This window comes from Bufo gargarizans, chromosome 10, assembly GCF_014858855.1.
Source record: "Bufo gargarizans isolate SCDJY-AF-19 chromosome 10, ASM1485885v1, whole genome shotgun sequence".
Classification (NCBI taxonomy): Eukaryota; Metazoa; Chordata; class Amphibia; order Anura; family Bufonidae; genus Bufo; species Bufo gargarizans.
In genome coordinates, this window is record NC_058089.1 from 24,656,339 (window position 1) to 24,670,745 (window position 14,407).

Below are 14,407 nucleotides of genomic sequence, written 5' to 3' on the forward strand. Positions count from 1 at the left end.
GGGAACCAAGCCATTTTTCCTTTACACCTGTATCCGGATGACTTCCGTTTTTCATGCCAGCCCCACTCACTTCTATGGAGCCAGAGCTGTGCGAATGCTGAACAATATTGAACATGCCGAGACTTTTCCTGAACGCAGAGCTGATGCGTGAAAAACAACCAACACTCATGTGTACAGACCCCCTGGAAATGAATAGATCAGGATTCAGTCCGCAGAGTATGCGCTCACTCCACGCATCGCAAGCGGACGCAAGACTCGTTCGTGGAGGTCTTACAGGGGAGATCTGAGCCCTACAGCCTATCCGGCTGTCAATGTAAAAGCAGAAGGGAATTGCCCGTCATGTGATGGTTGTTAGGCAATCACAAGGCAAGTATTCGTCCTCGCCGGTGGCTCCAGAGCATGGTCATGAGACATAGGGTTCAGCCTGTGGCTCTGTACGTGCCCCCTCCCATTACTCTAGGTTGTACCGCCACCATCTTCATTCATTCTTTGGAGATGGGGCGCTAATTTTAACCCTCTGAGATACCGCATGCATCTCCTGTCTACTGTATCTGCCTGACGGTATATTCACACTAAGCAGATCTCCTGCGCCACGTTGTGGGGGCCAGCCGTGGATTTCTGTCATCAGGATGTGGCATCGCTTTTTTAATGAGCGGTGGTCAGACCTCTAGGACGCCTTAAGATCCGGAGAATGAAGGCGCTCAAGAGCGGCCGACATGTAGTCCGCCCCTTGTACTAGATGCAAAGCAGACGTAGCACTGTGGACCCTTCATTCTCAGGATCTGCGGGGGTTGCAGGGGTCAAATCCAGGGGCGTAGTTAAAGGGGTTGTCTGGGTTCAGAGCTGATGGGCGGGCTTTAGTGCTGCCCTAGCCAGTAAAACAGCAAGGGCAGCGCTAACGCACGCCCATCAGAGCCAGTGACGTTACCGAACACAATGCCGGGCGGAAAAGAGCCCGTGCCCTGTGCGATCTAGCGAGGGGCAAGGGAGCGCATCAGAGGATGTCGGGGGGCTGTCTGGGTGAAAACTGAGGTATGTCCGGGTTCTGCTCTGAACCTGGACAACGCCTTTAAAGGCTCTTGGGCCCTGGCACAAGAACTCCGCTTGGGCCCCCCTTCCCTCAATGCTTTGCGGCCGGGGTAGGGAAGCACACTGCCTTCCTGCTGCCTGAGGCAAAAATTGAAATGGTCACCCCCAATGTCAAATTCTTGACCTGACCCCTTCCCTCCAGCCAGAGGTGTAACCAGCATGCACTTTCTACAATACCAGTGTCTACCTTTGCGGCACAAGGGTCTTTGGGCCCCTCAGGCTCCTGGGCCCGGTAGAGACTGCTACCTCTGCCCCCTGATCAGATCCCCTCCCCCAGCCCCTCCACAAGAGGGGAATCAGTGGCCCCTGCTAACAGCTGCTCAGCAAGGACACCCTGACAGGGCCCAGGGACCACCCAGGTGACACTCATCACTCGCCTCACTTTCTGATGGTCATTTCTATAGTTACCTTTCTCAGAGGCGCTGTAGAACTACAAATACCAGCATGACCACCATTGGCTGTAATGGGAAGCATGCTGGGATTTGTAGTTCCATAGCAGCTGCTCTCCCCCGGGCTGTCACATCCCCTCCAGTCTGCCCTCCCCTCTTACCGGTCCTCGCTGCGTGCTGACACTGGTCGCCATGGTTTTCGGGCGGCTCCTGTCCCCACTTTGCTCTCCTGCTCTCTCTCTCGGACACTTCCTGTTATGCCTGCGCCGTCTGACACACGGTCACATGATCCGGCGTGGTGCGCATGCGTGGAGCCCAGCAACAACTTTATGTGCTCGGACAACGGCGCCTCTGCTGACAGCGGGAGGAGGGCACAGAGGGCATGGCAGCCTCAGGAGATACCAGATAGGGACGGGTATCTGTGCTACACCGTGTGCAAAGTTATCCGAGGCCACAGTGACTGCCAGAGTACCCCCATAACATTGCCCGCCACAATGCCCCCATAGTACCACAAAACAGTGCCCACCACAATGCCACCATAAAAGTGCTGCCATAGTACTACATAACAGTACCTGCCACAGCACCCCAATAAAAGTGGCAACCATAATATGTGCCACAATACCACCATAACTGTGCCGTCATAGTACCTCTATAACAGTACCCGCCAGAGTGCTCCCATAACAGTGCCACCATAGTACCCCCATAATAATGCCACCACAGTACCCCCATAACATTGCCGATAACAGTGCCCACCACAGTATCCTCATAACAGTGCTGCCATACTACCCCCATAACATTGCCCACCACAGTATCCTCATAACAGTGCTGTCATAGTACCCTTATAACAGTACCCGCCATACTACCCTCATAACAGTGCCCACCACAGTACCCTCATAACTGTGCCGTCATAGTACCCTTATAACAGTGCCCACCACAGTACCCTCATAACAGTGCTGTCATAGTACCCTTATAACAGTACCCGCCATACTACCCTCATAACAGTGCCCACCACAGTACCCTCATAACTGTGCCGTCATAGTACCTCTATAACAGTACCCGCCATACTACCCTCATAACAGTGCCACCATAGTACCCCCATAATAATGCCACCACAGTACCCCCATAACATTGCCAACATACTACCCCCATAACAGTGCCCACCACAGTACCCCCATAACATTGCCGATAACAGTGCCCACCACAGTATCCTCATAACAGTGCCGCCATACTACCCCCATAACAGTGCCCACCACAGTATCCTCATAACAGTGCTGCCATACTACCCCCATAACAGTGCCCACCACAGTACCCCCATAACAGTGCCCACCACAGTACCCCCATAACAGTGCCCACCACAGTACCCTTATAACATCAGGCTGATCACATTTTTGCATGGTATGTGGCAGAGCATTGTATTAACGAAAGCCATAACCCAAGTGTGAGCAGGGAGTAACAGAGTGGTGGGCACAGAGTTAGCCGCTGTGCTGTTTTAACCCCTTTAGGACTAAGACAGTTTTTGGGGCAACATTTTAGTTTTTTTCCACCCCGCCTTTCAAGAGCCGTAGCTTTATTCCATCCACACAACTGGATTGCAGGACAAGTCCTAGTGGTTTGATGGCGCCATTTAATGTTCTAAATAACATTAGAGAAACTGGAATAGAAACGACACAATCCGGCCGTGGTATTTCGGGCTCCAGGCGCCTTTCATCCCTGCTTCTAAATTCATAGAAATATACAGCCATATCTCTCCACAGACAGCTGAAAAAGAAATTGTGGCGGCGCCACAGGCCACGTGTTGCGTATATCTGGGGCTGTAGGGGACTATGAGGGATTATTTTCTATGCAGGAGAGGGAAGGGTTAACAGCATCTAAGTTCAATGCATCCTGGGAGATGCAGTTGCTGGAGGAGCTGCTGGGCCGCCCTCCAGGTCCTCCAGATAATGTAAGAAATCAGTTTTGAATTTGTGAAAACCGGAATACCCCTTTAAATGTCCTGGGCCTCAATGCAAAGTCTGTACCAGGGCCCCCAAAGTATGATGGCCCATTTCTAATAATTATTATTCTTAGTTGGGCCCCTTCCGCCACTAGGAGAACTGTGACCTCGGCACCATCTATAGTCACTCTCCTGGTCACAGATATAGCGCCCCCATAAGGCCCTAGTTCACACGTGACACAGAACAGGTGCAGAGCTTTCTATTGTAGCTCCACTCCTCAAACGCTGACTGTGTGAACTGGTCCTGACTGTAACATCCAGCTTCAGTGGCCTCGTACTGGTGACGTGAGTAAAGCTTCATGCTCTCATCGTATCGCCATTCACTTGGAGGAAGACGCAGATGAACATCTAATCCACTGCTGCTTACAGCGACCTTCTCTTCAGCCCGAAAGATGTGATCCTTTAACAAGACGCAAGCCTGACGCCATGGTACATATTATAATTATTATGTGTGGTAGTGAGCGACCACGATCTTCAAAGGGCATCTGTCAGCAGTTTTGTACCTATGACACTGTCTGACCTGTTACATGTGCGCTTGGCAGCTGAAGGCATCAGGGTTGGTCCCATGTTCATATGTGCCCTCAGTGCTGAGAAAAATAATGTTTTAATATATGCAAATGAGCCTCTAGGAGCAACGGGGGCGTAGCTGTTACACCTAGAGGCTCAGCTCTCCCTGCAACTGCTGCGCCTTCAGCACTTTGATTGACAGGGCCAGGCAGTGTAAACGTGATCACTTTTAGGCTCCATTCACACATCCGCAATTCCGTTCAGCATTTTGCGGGACGGAATTGCGGACCCATTCATTTCTTCCGGGTCCTCAATTCCGATCCCCCCAAAAAAATAGAACATGTCCTATTCTTGTCCGCAATTGCGGACAAGACTAGGCATTTTCTATTAAGTGCCGGCGATGTGCGGTCCGCAAAATGCGGAACGCACATTGCCGGTGTCTGTGTTTTGCGGATCCGTGGATCCGCAAAACACACACGGACGTCTGAATGGAGCCTTAAACTGCCTGGTCCTGTTCATCAAAGCGCAGAGGACTCGGCAGTTCCAGAAAGAGCAGAGCCTCTAGGTGTAACGGTAACGCCCCCATTGCTCCTAGAGGCTCATTTGCATATATTAAAACATATTTTTTCTCAGCAATGCGGGCACATATGAACATGGGACCAACACAGATGTCTTCAGCTGCCAAGTGCACATGTAACAGGTCAGCCAGTGTCATAGGTACAAAACTGCTGACAGATGCCCTTTAAGGTGGCCATCAATGGAAAAAAAAGGAGGGCACCACAAAAAATCTGCTGACAGATGCCCCTTAAAATGAGAAATGCCTTGACGACCTCCAGTGATTGTTTGGAAATCCGATATTAATAAAGCTAATGAGGGTACAGCCGCATGGGGTGGAATTTTGCATCGTTTACGGAGAGGAATTTCCACTGTGGATTCTTTTACGGATTTCTGACTAATTTCATTCTATGCTTTGGAAAGGGTGAAGTCCGCAGGTCTGTTTACGCTGCAAATTTGCGCGTGGATGAGATTTCTTAGATTCTCATCCACGTTGATGGTGCTGTAAAATGCTGCGAATCCACCACGCACAACTCCATGACTGCAATTCTGCAGCATATACGTCCCTCAGGGTTCATGCTCAGAAGTGTAAATATACCATGTGTGCTCCCTTTGCGGAAGCGGACCCATTAACTTGAATGGGTCCACGATCCGCAAGATACGGCCAAAGGCAGAACATGTTCTATCTTTTTGCGGTGCGGAGGCACAGACCCGAAAGCCCATAGAAGAGCTTCGTAGTGCGTCCGATCTGTGACTCCGCTCCGCAAAAGTTAGGTGAAATCCTATCTTCGGTCGTATGTTGCCGATCGTGGACCTATTCAATGGGTCCTCACCGCAATACGGAATGCACATGGCTGGTGCCCGTATATTGCGGATCGGCCCTTTATGGTCTGTAGTATGAGCACTGAGCCCTTACTCTCGTGGGCATGAGCCCTTATGGATATATCCTGAACCTACAAAAATGAAAAGCTTTGTAATATACTTTCTATCTAAATTTTTCTTTTGTGTCCCACAGTTGGTCTCCGTTACTAGGCATCAGTGATATTGGCTCCACATTGTAACATCATTTAACCGCGTCATCCATATACTTTCCAACAAAAGTTAGAATGGTAAGTATATATAAATGCATTATTATTTACATGTTTTTTTCACAATTTTTAAATTTTTTTAAATTTTTTTTGAATATTCCAATCCCAGACAATATGTTATTTCCATAATTGGATTTTTATTGTTTTTTAAAGGGGTTTTCTGAGAGAGATGTTTTTTTTTTAAATGGTTAGAATGAGTTAAAAAAAATTGTATTTATTTGCTCACTGATCCCCTGCTGCTGCCTCAGTCCCTCCTTTCCACTTACTGGCCTCAGCTTAAGGGGTCATGCACACGAGCGTATGTATTTAGCGGTTCGCAAAAATGCACACTTAGTAACTTCAGTTATTTTTTTTGCGGACCCATTGAAATGAATGGTTCCACATACGGTCTGCAAAAAAACCGGAACGGTCACGGAAAGAAAATACATTCGTGTGCATGAGCCCTATAGGGGTTGTCTGGCCGTATATATTGATGACCTATCCTTAGGATAGGTCATCAATATCTGACATGCGGGGGTCCGACACCCGGGACCCCTGCTGATCAGCTATTTGAAGAGGAGGCGGCGCTCCATGTAGCGCCACTTCCTGTTCATTACGCTGCACTTCATCTCGGAAGTGCAGTGTAATATAAGTACTCACTCCTTTAGGCCAAATGCACACGGCCGTTGTTCACGGCCGTGAGCGGTCCGTGGAACCGCGACCTGGATTCCTGCTGAGTGCAGGAGCGCACGGCGTCATGGGTTGCTATGACGCCGTGCGCTCCCTGCTGCTGCCGCAGTACAGTAATACACTGGTATAGATCATACCAGTGTATTACTGTACTGTGGCGGCAGCAGGGAGCGCACGGCGTCATAGCAACCCATGACGCCGTGCGCTCCTGCACTCAGCAGGAATCCAGGTCGCGGTTCCACGGACCGCTCACGGCCGTGAACAACGGCCGTGTGCATTCAGCCTTAGAGTGAATGGAGCCAGTACTTGTGCCGCTCCACAGGAGACGACGCGTATTGTAAAGACCAGTAGGAGGCGCTCACATGGAGCGCTGCCTGCTCGTCAAACAGCTGATCGGAGGGGGTGCTAGGTGTCAGACCCCCGTCGATCTGATATTGATGACCTATCATGACGATACGTCATCAATATTGATGGCTGGACAACTCCTTAAAGGCCTCATGCACACGACTGCATTTCTGGCCCACATACGATCCTCATTTTTTTGTGGTTCAGACGTGGACCAATTTGTTTTTATGGGGCTGCGAAAAATTCAGCGCAGGGCAACGAAGAGCATGCTCATATTTGGGGGGGGGGGGAATGTCCGCTTTCAGCATATGCATTTTTTTTTTTTGCGACTCTGAAGGATGGAAAAGCATAGTGTAAAATGCCCTTTCAACCTTTTTTCCTCCAATGCATATTTTAAACATAGGGCAAAAACAGGATGTGGACCCAGCCTTAGTCTAAACTTCCTCGCAGCGGTCCGTGTTGAACAATGGGAGGATCCAATCCGTAAGACTTGGTACCTCACTTTAGTCAGAGTCTGACTGATTGCAGAGCCAAGGTTTTACTGGATGCTTACAATCGTGCTGATCAAGTAGCACAGTAAGGCCCCTTTCACACGGGCGAGTATTCCGCGCGGATGCAATGCGTGAGTTGAACGCTTTGCACCCGCACTGAATACCGACCCATTCATTTCTATGGGGCTGTTCACATGAGCGGTGATTTTCACACATCACTTGTGCGTTGCGTGAAAATCGCAGCATGCTCTATATTCTGCATTTTTCACGTAACGCAGGCCCCATAGAAATGAATGGGGTTGCGTAAAAATCGCAAGCATCCGCAAGCAAGTGCGGATGCGGTGCGATTTTCACGTACAGTTGCTAGGAGACAATCGGGATGGAGACCCGATCATTATTATTTTCCCTAATAACATGGTTATAAGGGAAAATAATAGCATTCTGAATACAGAATGCTTAGTACAATAGCGCTGGAGGGGTTAAAAAATAAATAAAAAATAATTTAACTCACCTTAATCCACTTGTTCGCGCTGCACGGCATCTCTTCTGTCTTCATCTTAGCTGTGTGCAGCAACAGGGACCTTTGGTGACGTCACAGTCATCACATGATCCATCACATGATCTTTTACCATGGTGATGGATCATGTGATGACTTGACGTCACCAAAGGTCCTTGTTGCTACACAAAGCTAAGATGAAGACAGAAGAGATGCCGGGCTACGCGAACCAGTGGACTAAGGTGAGTTAAATTATTATTTATTTATTTTTTAACCCCTCCAGCGCTATTTTACTATGCATTCTGTATTCTGAATGCTGTTATTTTCCCTTATAACCGTGTTATAAGGGAAAATAATACAATCTACAGAATAACGATCCCAAACCTGAACTTCTGTGAAGAAGTTCAGGTTTGGGTACCAAACATGCACGATTTTTCTCACGCGAGTGCAAAACGCTTGACAATGTTTTGCACTCGCGCAGAAAAATTGCGGGTGTTCCCGCAACGCACCCGTACATGTTTCCGCAACGGCCGTGTGAAAGAGGCCTAAGGGAAGTGCCAGCAAGAAATTATGCAGGGTTACTTTCACACTAACGTTTTTTTCTTTTCCGGTATTGAGATCCGTCATAGGGTCTCAATACCGGAGAAAAACGCTTCAGTTTTGTCCCTATTCAACATAACTGAACAGAGTCCAGAGTGCTCCAAAATGCATTCCGTTCCCTTTGGTTGCGTTCCCACAGCAAGCTGTGGTTGTCACGGAAAGGTGTACAGGAAACAAGACAATGCAAAATGAATATATGACTCACTGGATCCAAAACTAAGGAACAAAAGGGAGACCCCTGCATAAGACCTGGCACTCTCCCTGACTGCTCAGCCTATGCAAACACCCCAATGGTGGATGATCACATATCCTCGTACCTCGACTATCTAACACCTGAACACCCTACAATAGTGAGGGGACACGACCACCGGCTCCCTACTCTAGACACGGAGGGAGTCAGGGTCACCTGGGATCCAGCAAACAGCAAATCACAAATGAATGTACAGCACTTATCTTGTAGAAGACTGGGAAATAGGATCAGCATGCACACACACTCCAGGAAGTTGTATAAGCCGCACACTAATGCATTATGGGGAGGAATTTAAAGGGATGCAATCAGTCCAACTACAAGACAGCTGAGAGAGGCTAACGAGATGAGGAACTGAAAACCAAAACAAAGAAAAGCTCAAGGAGGAGGTTCTGAAAGGCATCTGTCAGAGCTTCTCAGATGTCTGGTTGTGACAGTGGTTTTCTTACCGTCATGCGATGCGGAGCAAGACATACTCCGGCATGACCCATAATGCAAGTCAGTGGGGACGGATCCGTTTTCTCTGACACAATAGAAAACGGATCCGTCCCCCACTGACTTTTAATGGAGTTCATGACGGATCCGTCTTGTGTATGTTAAAGATAATACAACTGGATCCGTTCATGCAGCCGGTTGTATTATCAATAGCGGAAGCGTTTTTGCTGATCCCTTCCGGATCAGGCAAAAACGCAAGTGTGAAAGTAGCCTTAGTCCTCCAGAGGATCTCCTCCTGTCTGAATGCTTTCCAGCAGGCACCTGCTGAGCCTCCAGAAGTGCTCACACCTGCCACAGTAGGAGCTTCAGCTAATGGTGCATTTACACGGTCCGAGAATCTGCAGATTATTGGGAATGACCGTTCATCGTTCCCGGCAGGTAATTGTGCTGCCGATCACCCAGTGAACAGGGAAACGCTCGTTCATCCTGTCGTTCATCCTCGGCGATCCTGTCGTTCATGCAGGCCCCACTGATCGTGGCTTCTGGGCAGCAGATCGTGTGGTCTAAACAGTCATCTGCTGTTCAGAAACCATGATTCTGTATGAGGACGAGGGATCACTATTGCATACAATAAAGGAGATCGCTGCATGTAAATGCAGCTTTCTCCTTCACTGAACGAAGAGCTGACTGTCAGGAAGAAACGCTTCCTTCCGTGTAAATCCAGCTTAAGTCTACAAGCCCAATTGCACATCTTCCTGCTCTCCTGAGATACAGCAGAGAGCCGGGGAACTGCCGCAAATTTTTGAGTCATTATTTTATTGACTTTGAACTCCATGCTGTGTAATTGCCATCTGAATGGGTTAAGATTTTGTATATTATTTCCTTGCTCTCCAAAGGACCCCTGGCCTTGATGTCACCTCCCTGGGGAGGTAATTAACCTACCATCTCCTCGCTACAGCCTTTCAAGATGACGTTCTTTTTTAAGGTGTTCAAGGAACCTGGGAGCATGTCTACAGCCACTTCTATGATGTTCCAACCTCAAGACAGGGCTATGCCTTTGTTTGGTAATATACCATCAAAATCTGTGCCCTGGCCTAAGATTTATCCTGGGACAATAAACTCTGGTAGCTGCCTTCTGGGAGAGGCTGACAGGCCATATCAAAGATCAACTCCCCTTTTTTCTGGACGACATTATTACTCTGGATATCCTCATCAGCCAGATGGCTCAGGGGAAGGAGCACTCCAGGCTCTTCCAATGTCTGGACCAGTCTTCAACAATCACCCAGTGCCTTATGTTTTTGATAAACCTGTGCAAGTAGACCAAACTACTCTGTGTTTGAAGGAAAGGTCCAGGAGCCTGTCTCAAGGTTTGTGTCTTTACTGTGGACAGAAGAGTCATCTGTGCCTGAAATATCCCATCCGACCTCCTGGACCATGAAACTTCTTGGCATGAAGTTGTTATCCAAGATAACTGAACATCTCTAACAAGCCCTAAAATGACCTAATGGGGTATTCTGGTTGTGACAAGTTATCTCCTATCAACAGGATAATAAATAACTATTAGATCACTGGAGGACCTCTGGAACACCAACCAATCACGAGAACGTGGACCCCATAACCCTCTGCTTTATATTTTTATAGCTTTTCTGAGATTTTTAATTATCTTGGCCAACCCCTTTCAGCTTGGCATAGAGAGATCACCTTAGGTCTGACTGACTCTGTGAGTTTGCTTATGGATTCTCCTTCCCTGCTTAAGCCTTCATTGACTTCACAACTGCAGGGACCTTCTTGGACTATGATTTGGCCCAAAAAGTTGCAGATTCCTTTGTTCATTTTGTATTACATTTCTAAATGGCTCTTCTATTTAAAGGGAACCTGTCGTCATGAAGATGCAGCGCAGTATGCAAGCAGCTGGTTATAGAGCCGGAGGAGCTGAGCAGACCGATATATCGTTTTATGCAAAAAAGTTTCAAGAAGCACCCCTGGATCTCTTCTTTGCCTGTATAGTGCAGAATAGGCCATTATTATACAATAAGATAGACGCTCTTGTGTATTTTGTGTGCCACTTCAGACATCTTGATTGCTCTCGGACATGGTTTTACTAATGAATCCTACATTTCCCATCATGCCTGACTTTGCAGAGACAGAGAGGGCAGAGTCTCATCACACCGAACTGCTCTGTGCAATGGCAGCCATGACAGATCAGTGACACAGAGCCCTCACACTGCTGGGTCTCCATGTTTTCCTTTAGAGAATCGGATCATTATGTACCTGACTGGCGGCCCTCCTAGGCATCGGCCCACTGGGAAATTTCCCTGTAGAGTCTATGGCCAATTCGCCCCTGATCCCCACCAATCTAATAGCTAACCCCTTTCCTGTAGATAGGGGATAACTTCAAACAACCAGAATACCCCTTTAAGCTTAGAGAAATGCTGCTTTGAGTAGTCAGGACTTCGCTTACTTGGACACTCCACCTCTAGGCAAAATTTGAAGATAGATCCAGACAGTAATCTTCCATCTTTCATTGGCCCCGACCTACTAATCTGAAAGTGCTGCAGTGCTCTCTCTTAATTTCTCTTCTGTTCTTACACGTAAAGGGGCTTATTGTCATTCTTGGTTTGAAGTAGCAATTTGTGGCTTCCACCGCAACAGAAGACACTAGACCATTTGCGTCACCATGTGAGATCTTATATAATCCTGTCATGCTTCGTGCATTTATATATTTTTTTACAAATTCACGATGTAGTAATCCCTTCCTCATCATTAAGTTTTATGACATTTGTTAGAGAGAAAATGTAATTTACTCATTTTTGTAAGCAGCATAGCATTCTTTCTGAATTAAATGTAGATATTTTTATTCCAATTGTATTATAAAATAGGCAAATTACAATATCCATATTTCCCAGTTTTGTCCCAACTACATTTTGTATGAACGGGCATTCTGCCTGACTGGCACCCTTACTTGATCTGCTATCTCTTCAGCTGTTGCAGAGAAGAATACAATTCTGCACACAGTTTCAGTAAGAGGTCCTTGGTCTCTTTAAAGGGCATCTGTCAGCAGATTTGTCCCTATGACACTGGCTGACCTGTTACATGTGCACTTGGCAGCTGAAGACATCTGTGTGGATCTCATGTTCATATGTACAAAATCACTGAAAATAATGCACTAATACAATAGATGCAAACATTATATATCGACTAAGCCCTCACTCTGATATGATAAAATCTGAGACTCTGATCCAACATATTTGGTTTAAAACACATCTGTGCCCGCCTACCGGCGCCAAGGTGGTCTCAGTCAGGCAGGTTCTACGATAAACCTACCTATGCCGTTGGGCATCCATATCATCACATCTGATATGGCAGGTAACAGACATGCGGCGAAGAGGGGAGGAAAGGAGAGTGCCCTTTCACTAGGAGTGGTGACCCCACCACTGGCACCTGGATGCCCTTACATACCTAGACGGGCTACTAACCCGTACGCCGCTGACATGCCTCGTCCCTGGCTTACCCTGAAATAAGCCCTAGGTAGTGAATAGGGTGGTGGGAGCACTAGTCCTCACCACTGACACCTAGGGGAACAACAGGAAAAGGACAAAGAACACAAACACAATCCCCGAAGGGAGACAACAAGCAGGAGTGAACCGTAGATCCAACAGCTCCATAGCAACTCCAACTCCACAAGAGGTCAGAATAGAAGATCTGGAAAGAAGGTCTATATCTGGCAACAAGGGAAGCAGAAAGGGAGAATATATAGTGGCTGACAGAGCAGCTGAAAGGAAAAGCTACAGGTTCCTAAATGGGACAAAAAGGATTGCAAACCTAAGCAGGAAAACCTGGACCGGAATCCATTCCCCCCACTAGGTCATAGAGCGATCTCTTGAAACCGAGCGAGTAGCCACCCGCTGCGACCTTCTGACCCCAGGCACAACAGGGTCAGCGATAGGTTGTGAGACCCTCGTGACATTTATCCAGGAGAGCAGACCCTGCACATATAGTGCGCTGCTCCTAGTCGCCTCCATGTGCATCAAGCAACCAATGAGAGGATGAGCAAGCACAGCTTATATGTACCACCTAATCAAGGTCGCCTGGGGAGAGGCGGGGCAAAAGTGCACAAGAATGCTACTCCCAAGATAGAAGCGCATTCACACCTGACATTTTTTTCTGCAGACCCAGAGAACGAGTCTGTAAAAAATGCAGATTGGACACTTATGCAAAATATGATGGTGTGCATGATGTCATCATGCACACGGCTGTATGTTTTTTGCATTCCACACAACGCAGGTCCACAAAATACGAGTGACATCCGTTTTTTTTTTTTGCAGACACATCTGGTCCGTGGATTGCATTTTGCGGCCAAGAACATGACATGTTTTATCTGTTGTGGAACAAAAAGATAGAACATGTCCTATTCCTGGCTGCAAAATGCAGACCGTAGACCTAATGTGTCCATAAAAAACGTATGCAACACGGACGTCATCCATATTTTGCGGGTCCACATTTTGCGGAATGCAAAATGCATGAGGCCTGACAGAGGTAGAGTGACAGAAGCCGCATCCCCCTCCTCCCTGCCTTCTGATTACCGTGGGTAGGTTTTTGGTGACTGAGGACATTCGGGAATAGTTACATACAAGCCACTGGAAGGAGAAGAAGATGTAACTTACAAAGTTTAATGTACTCACATTCACTATTGACTTATAAAGCAAAATAAGAATTGGTGCACTTTAAAGGAAATGTGTCACCAAAAATGTCATCTGCCCGTAAAAACAAGATACACATCCTTTTTTTCTCATCTGTTTATATTTTCTGATTGCAGATTTATTTGTTTCCTGAACATGATTATGGGGGCGGCCATCTTGCCTGAGCTGTTCTAAACCGCATTTAGGAAGCATAAAGAAAATTGCTTTACGGCAGCCCCATGGTCCATGGACACAATGGTCAGGAGTGGACCTCATTGACTTCTATGGGAGAGTTTTCTGGGCATGTTCTGTGCCCTGTGCAGAGGTCCTTGTACAAGGAAAGAATAGATGAGATGTGACAATCATCTATTGTGATTGGTGGATCTATGTCTTATCTATACACACGGGTGATATCATTACAGGCAGGACTAGAAGGACAGATAAGCAGATAACTGCAGGAAAGTGATCTGTACAGACCAAGAAGTGGCGCCTATTATTAGACTTTTATGGTTTTTGTTCAAATATAGATATTGACGTGGGAAATTAAAAATAACAAAAAAACATAAAACATAAAAACGTGATGTAAACAATAGGTCATTTTCTGATTCCCTTTAAGCTCCCCCGGTAGATAGTTCTCATGTCAGCAGCTTTTACTAAATGCTAAAAATCTGGTGTATTTAGGAAAATAGGGGGACTGGTTAGTTTGGAGATGTTTCCCCCGTTACAGATAGATGTCTCTATTCTGATGTGAGGTCTGATTTCTGTCTATACGGAACTTTGGTTTCCTCCAGTAACGTAAAATACAGCGTACTAACTGGTTAAAG

The 14,407-nt window shown here is 47.1% G+C and overlaps 1 protein-coding gene across 1 annotated transcript in view; it reads right to left on the reverse strand.

Moving 5' to 3' along the window:
- LOC122920265 (toll interacting protein) overlaps positions 1–1,769 on the reverse strand; it is a 63,560-nt gene extending 61,791 nt beyond the window's left edge. The window contains exon 1 of the mRNA XM_044269642.1: positions 1,640–1,769. Coding sequence (XP_044125577.1) covers positions 1,640–1,672 — 33 coding nt within the window. The 5' untranslated portion in view covers positions 1,673–1,769. The remainder of the gene's footprint in view (positions 1–1,639) is intronic.
- Between the last annotated feature and the right edge of the window lie 12,638 nt (positions 1,770–14,407).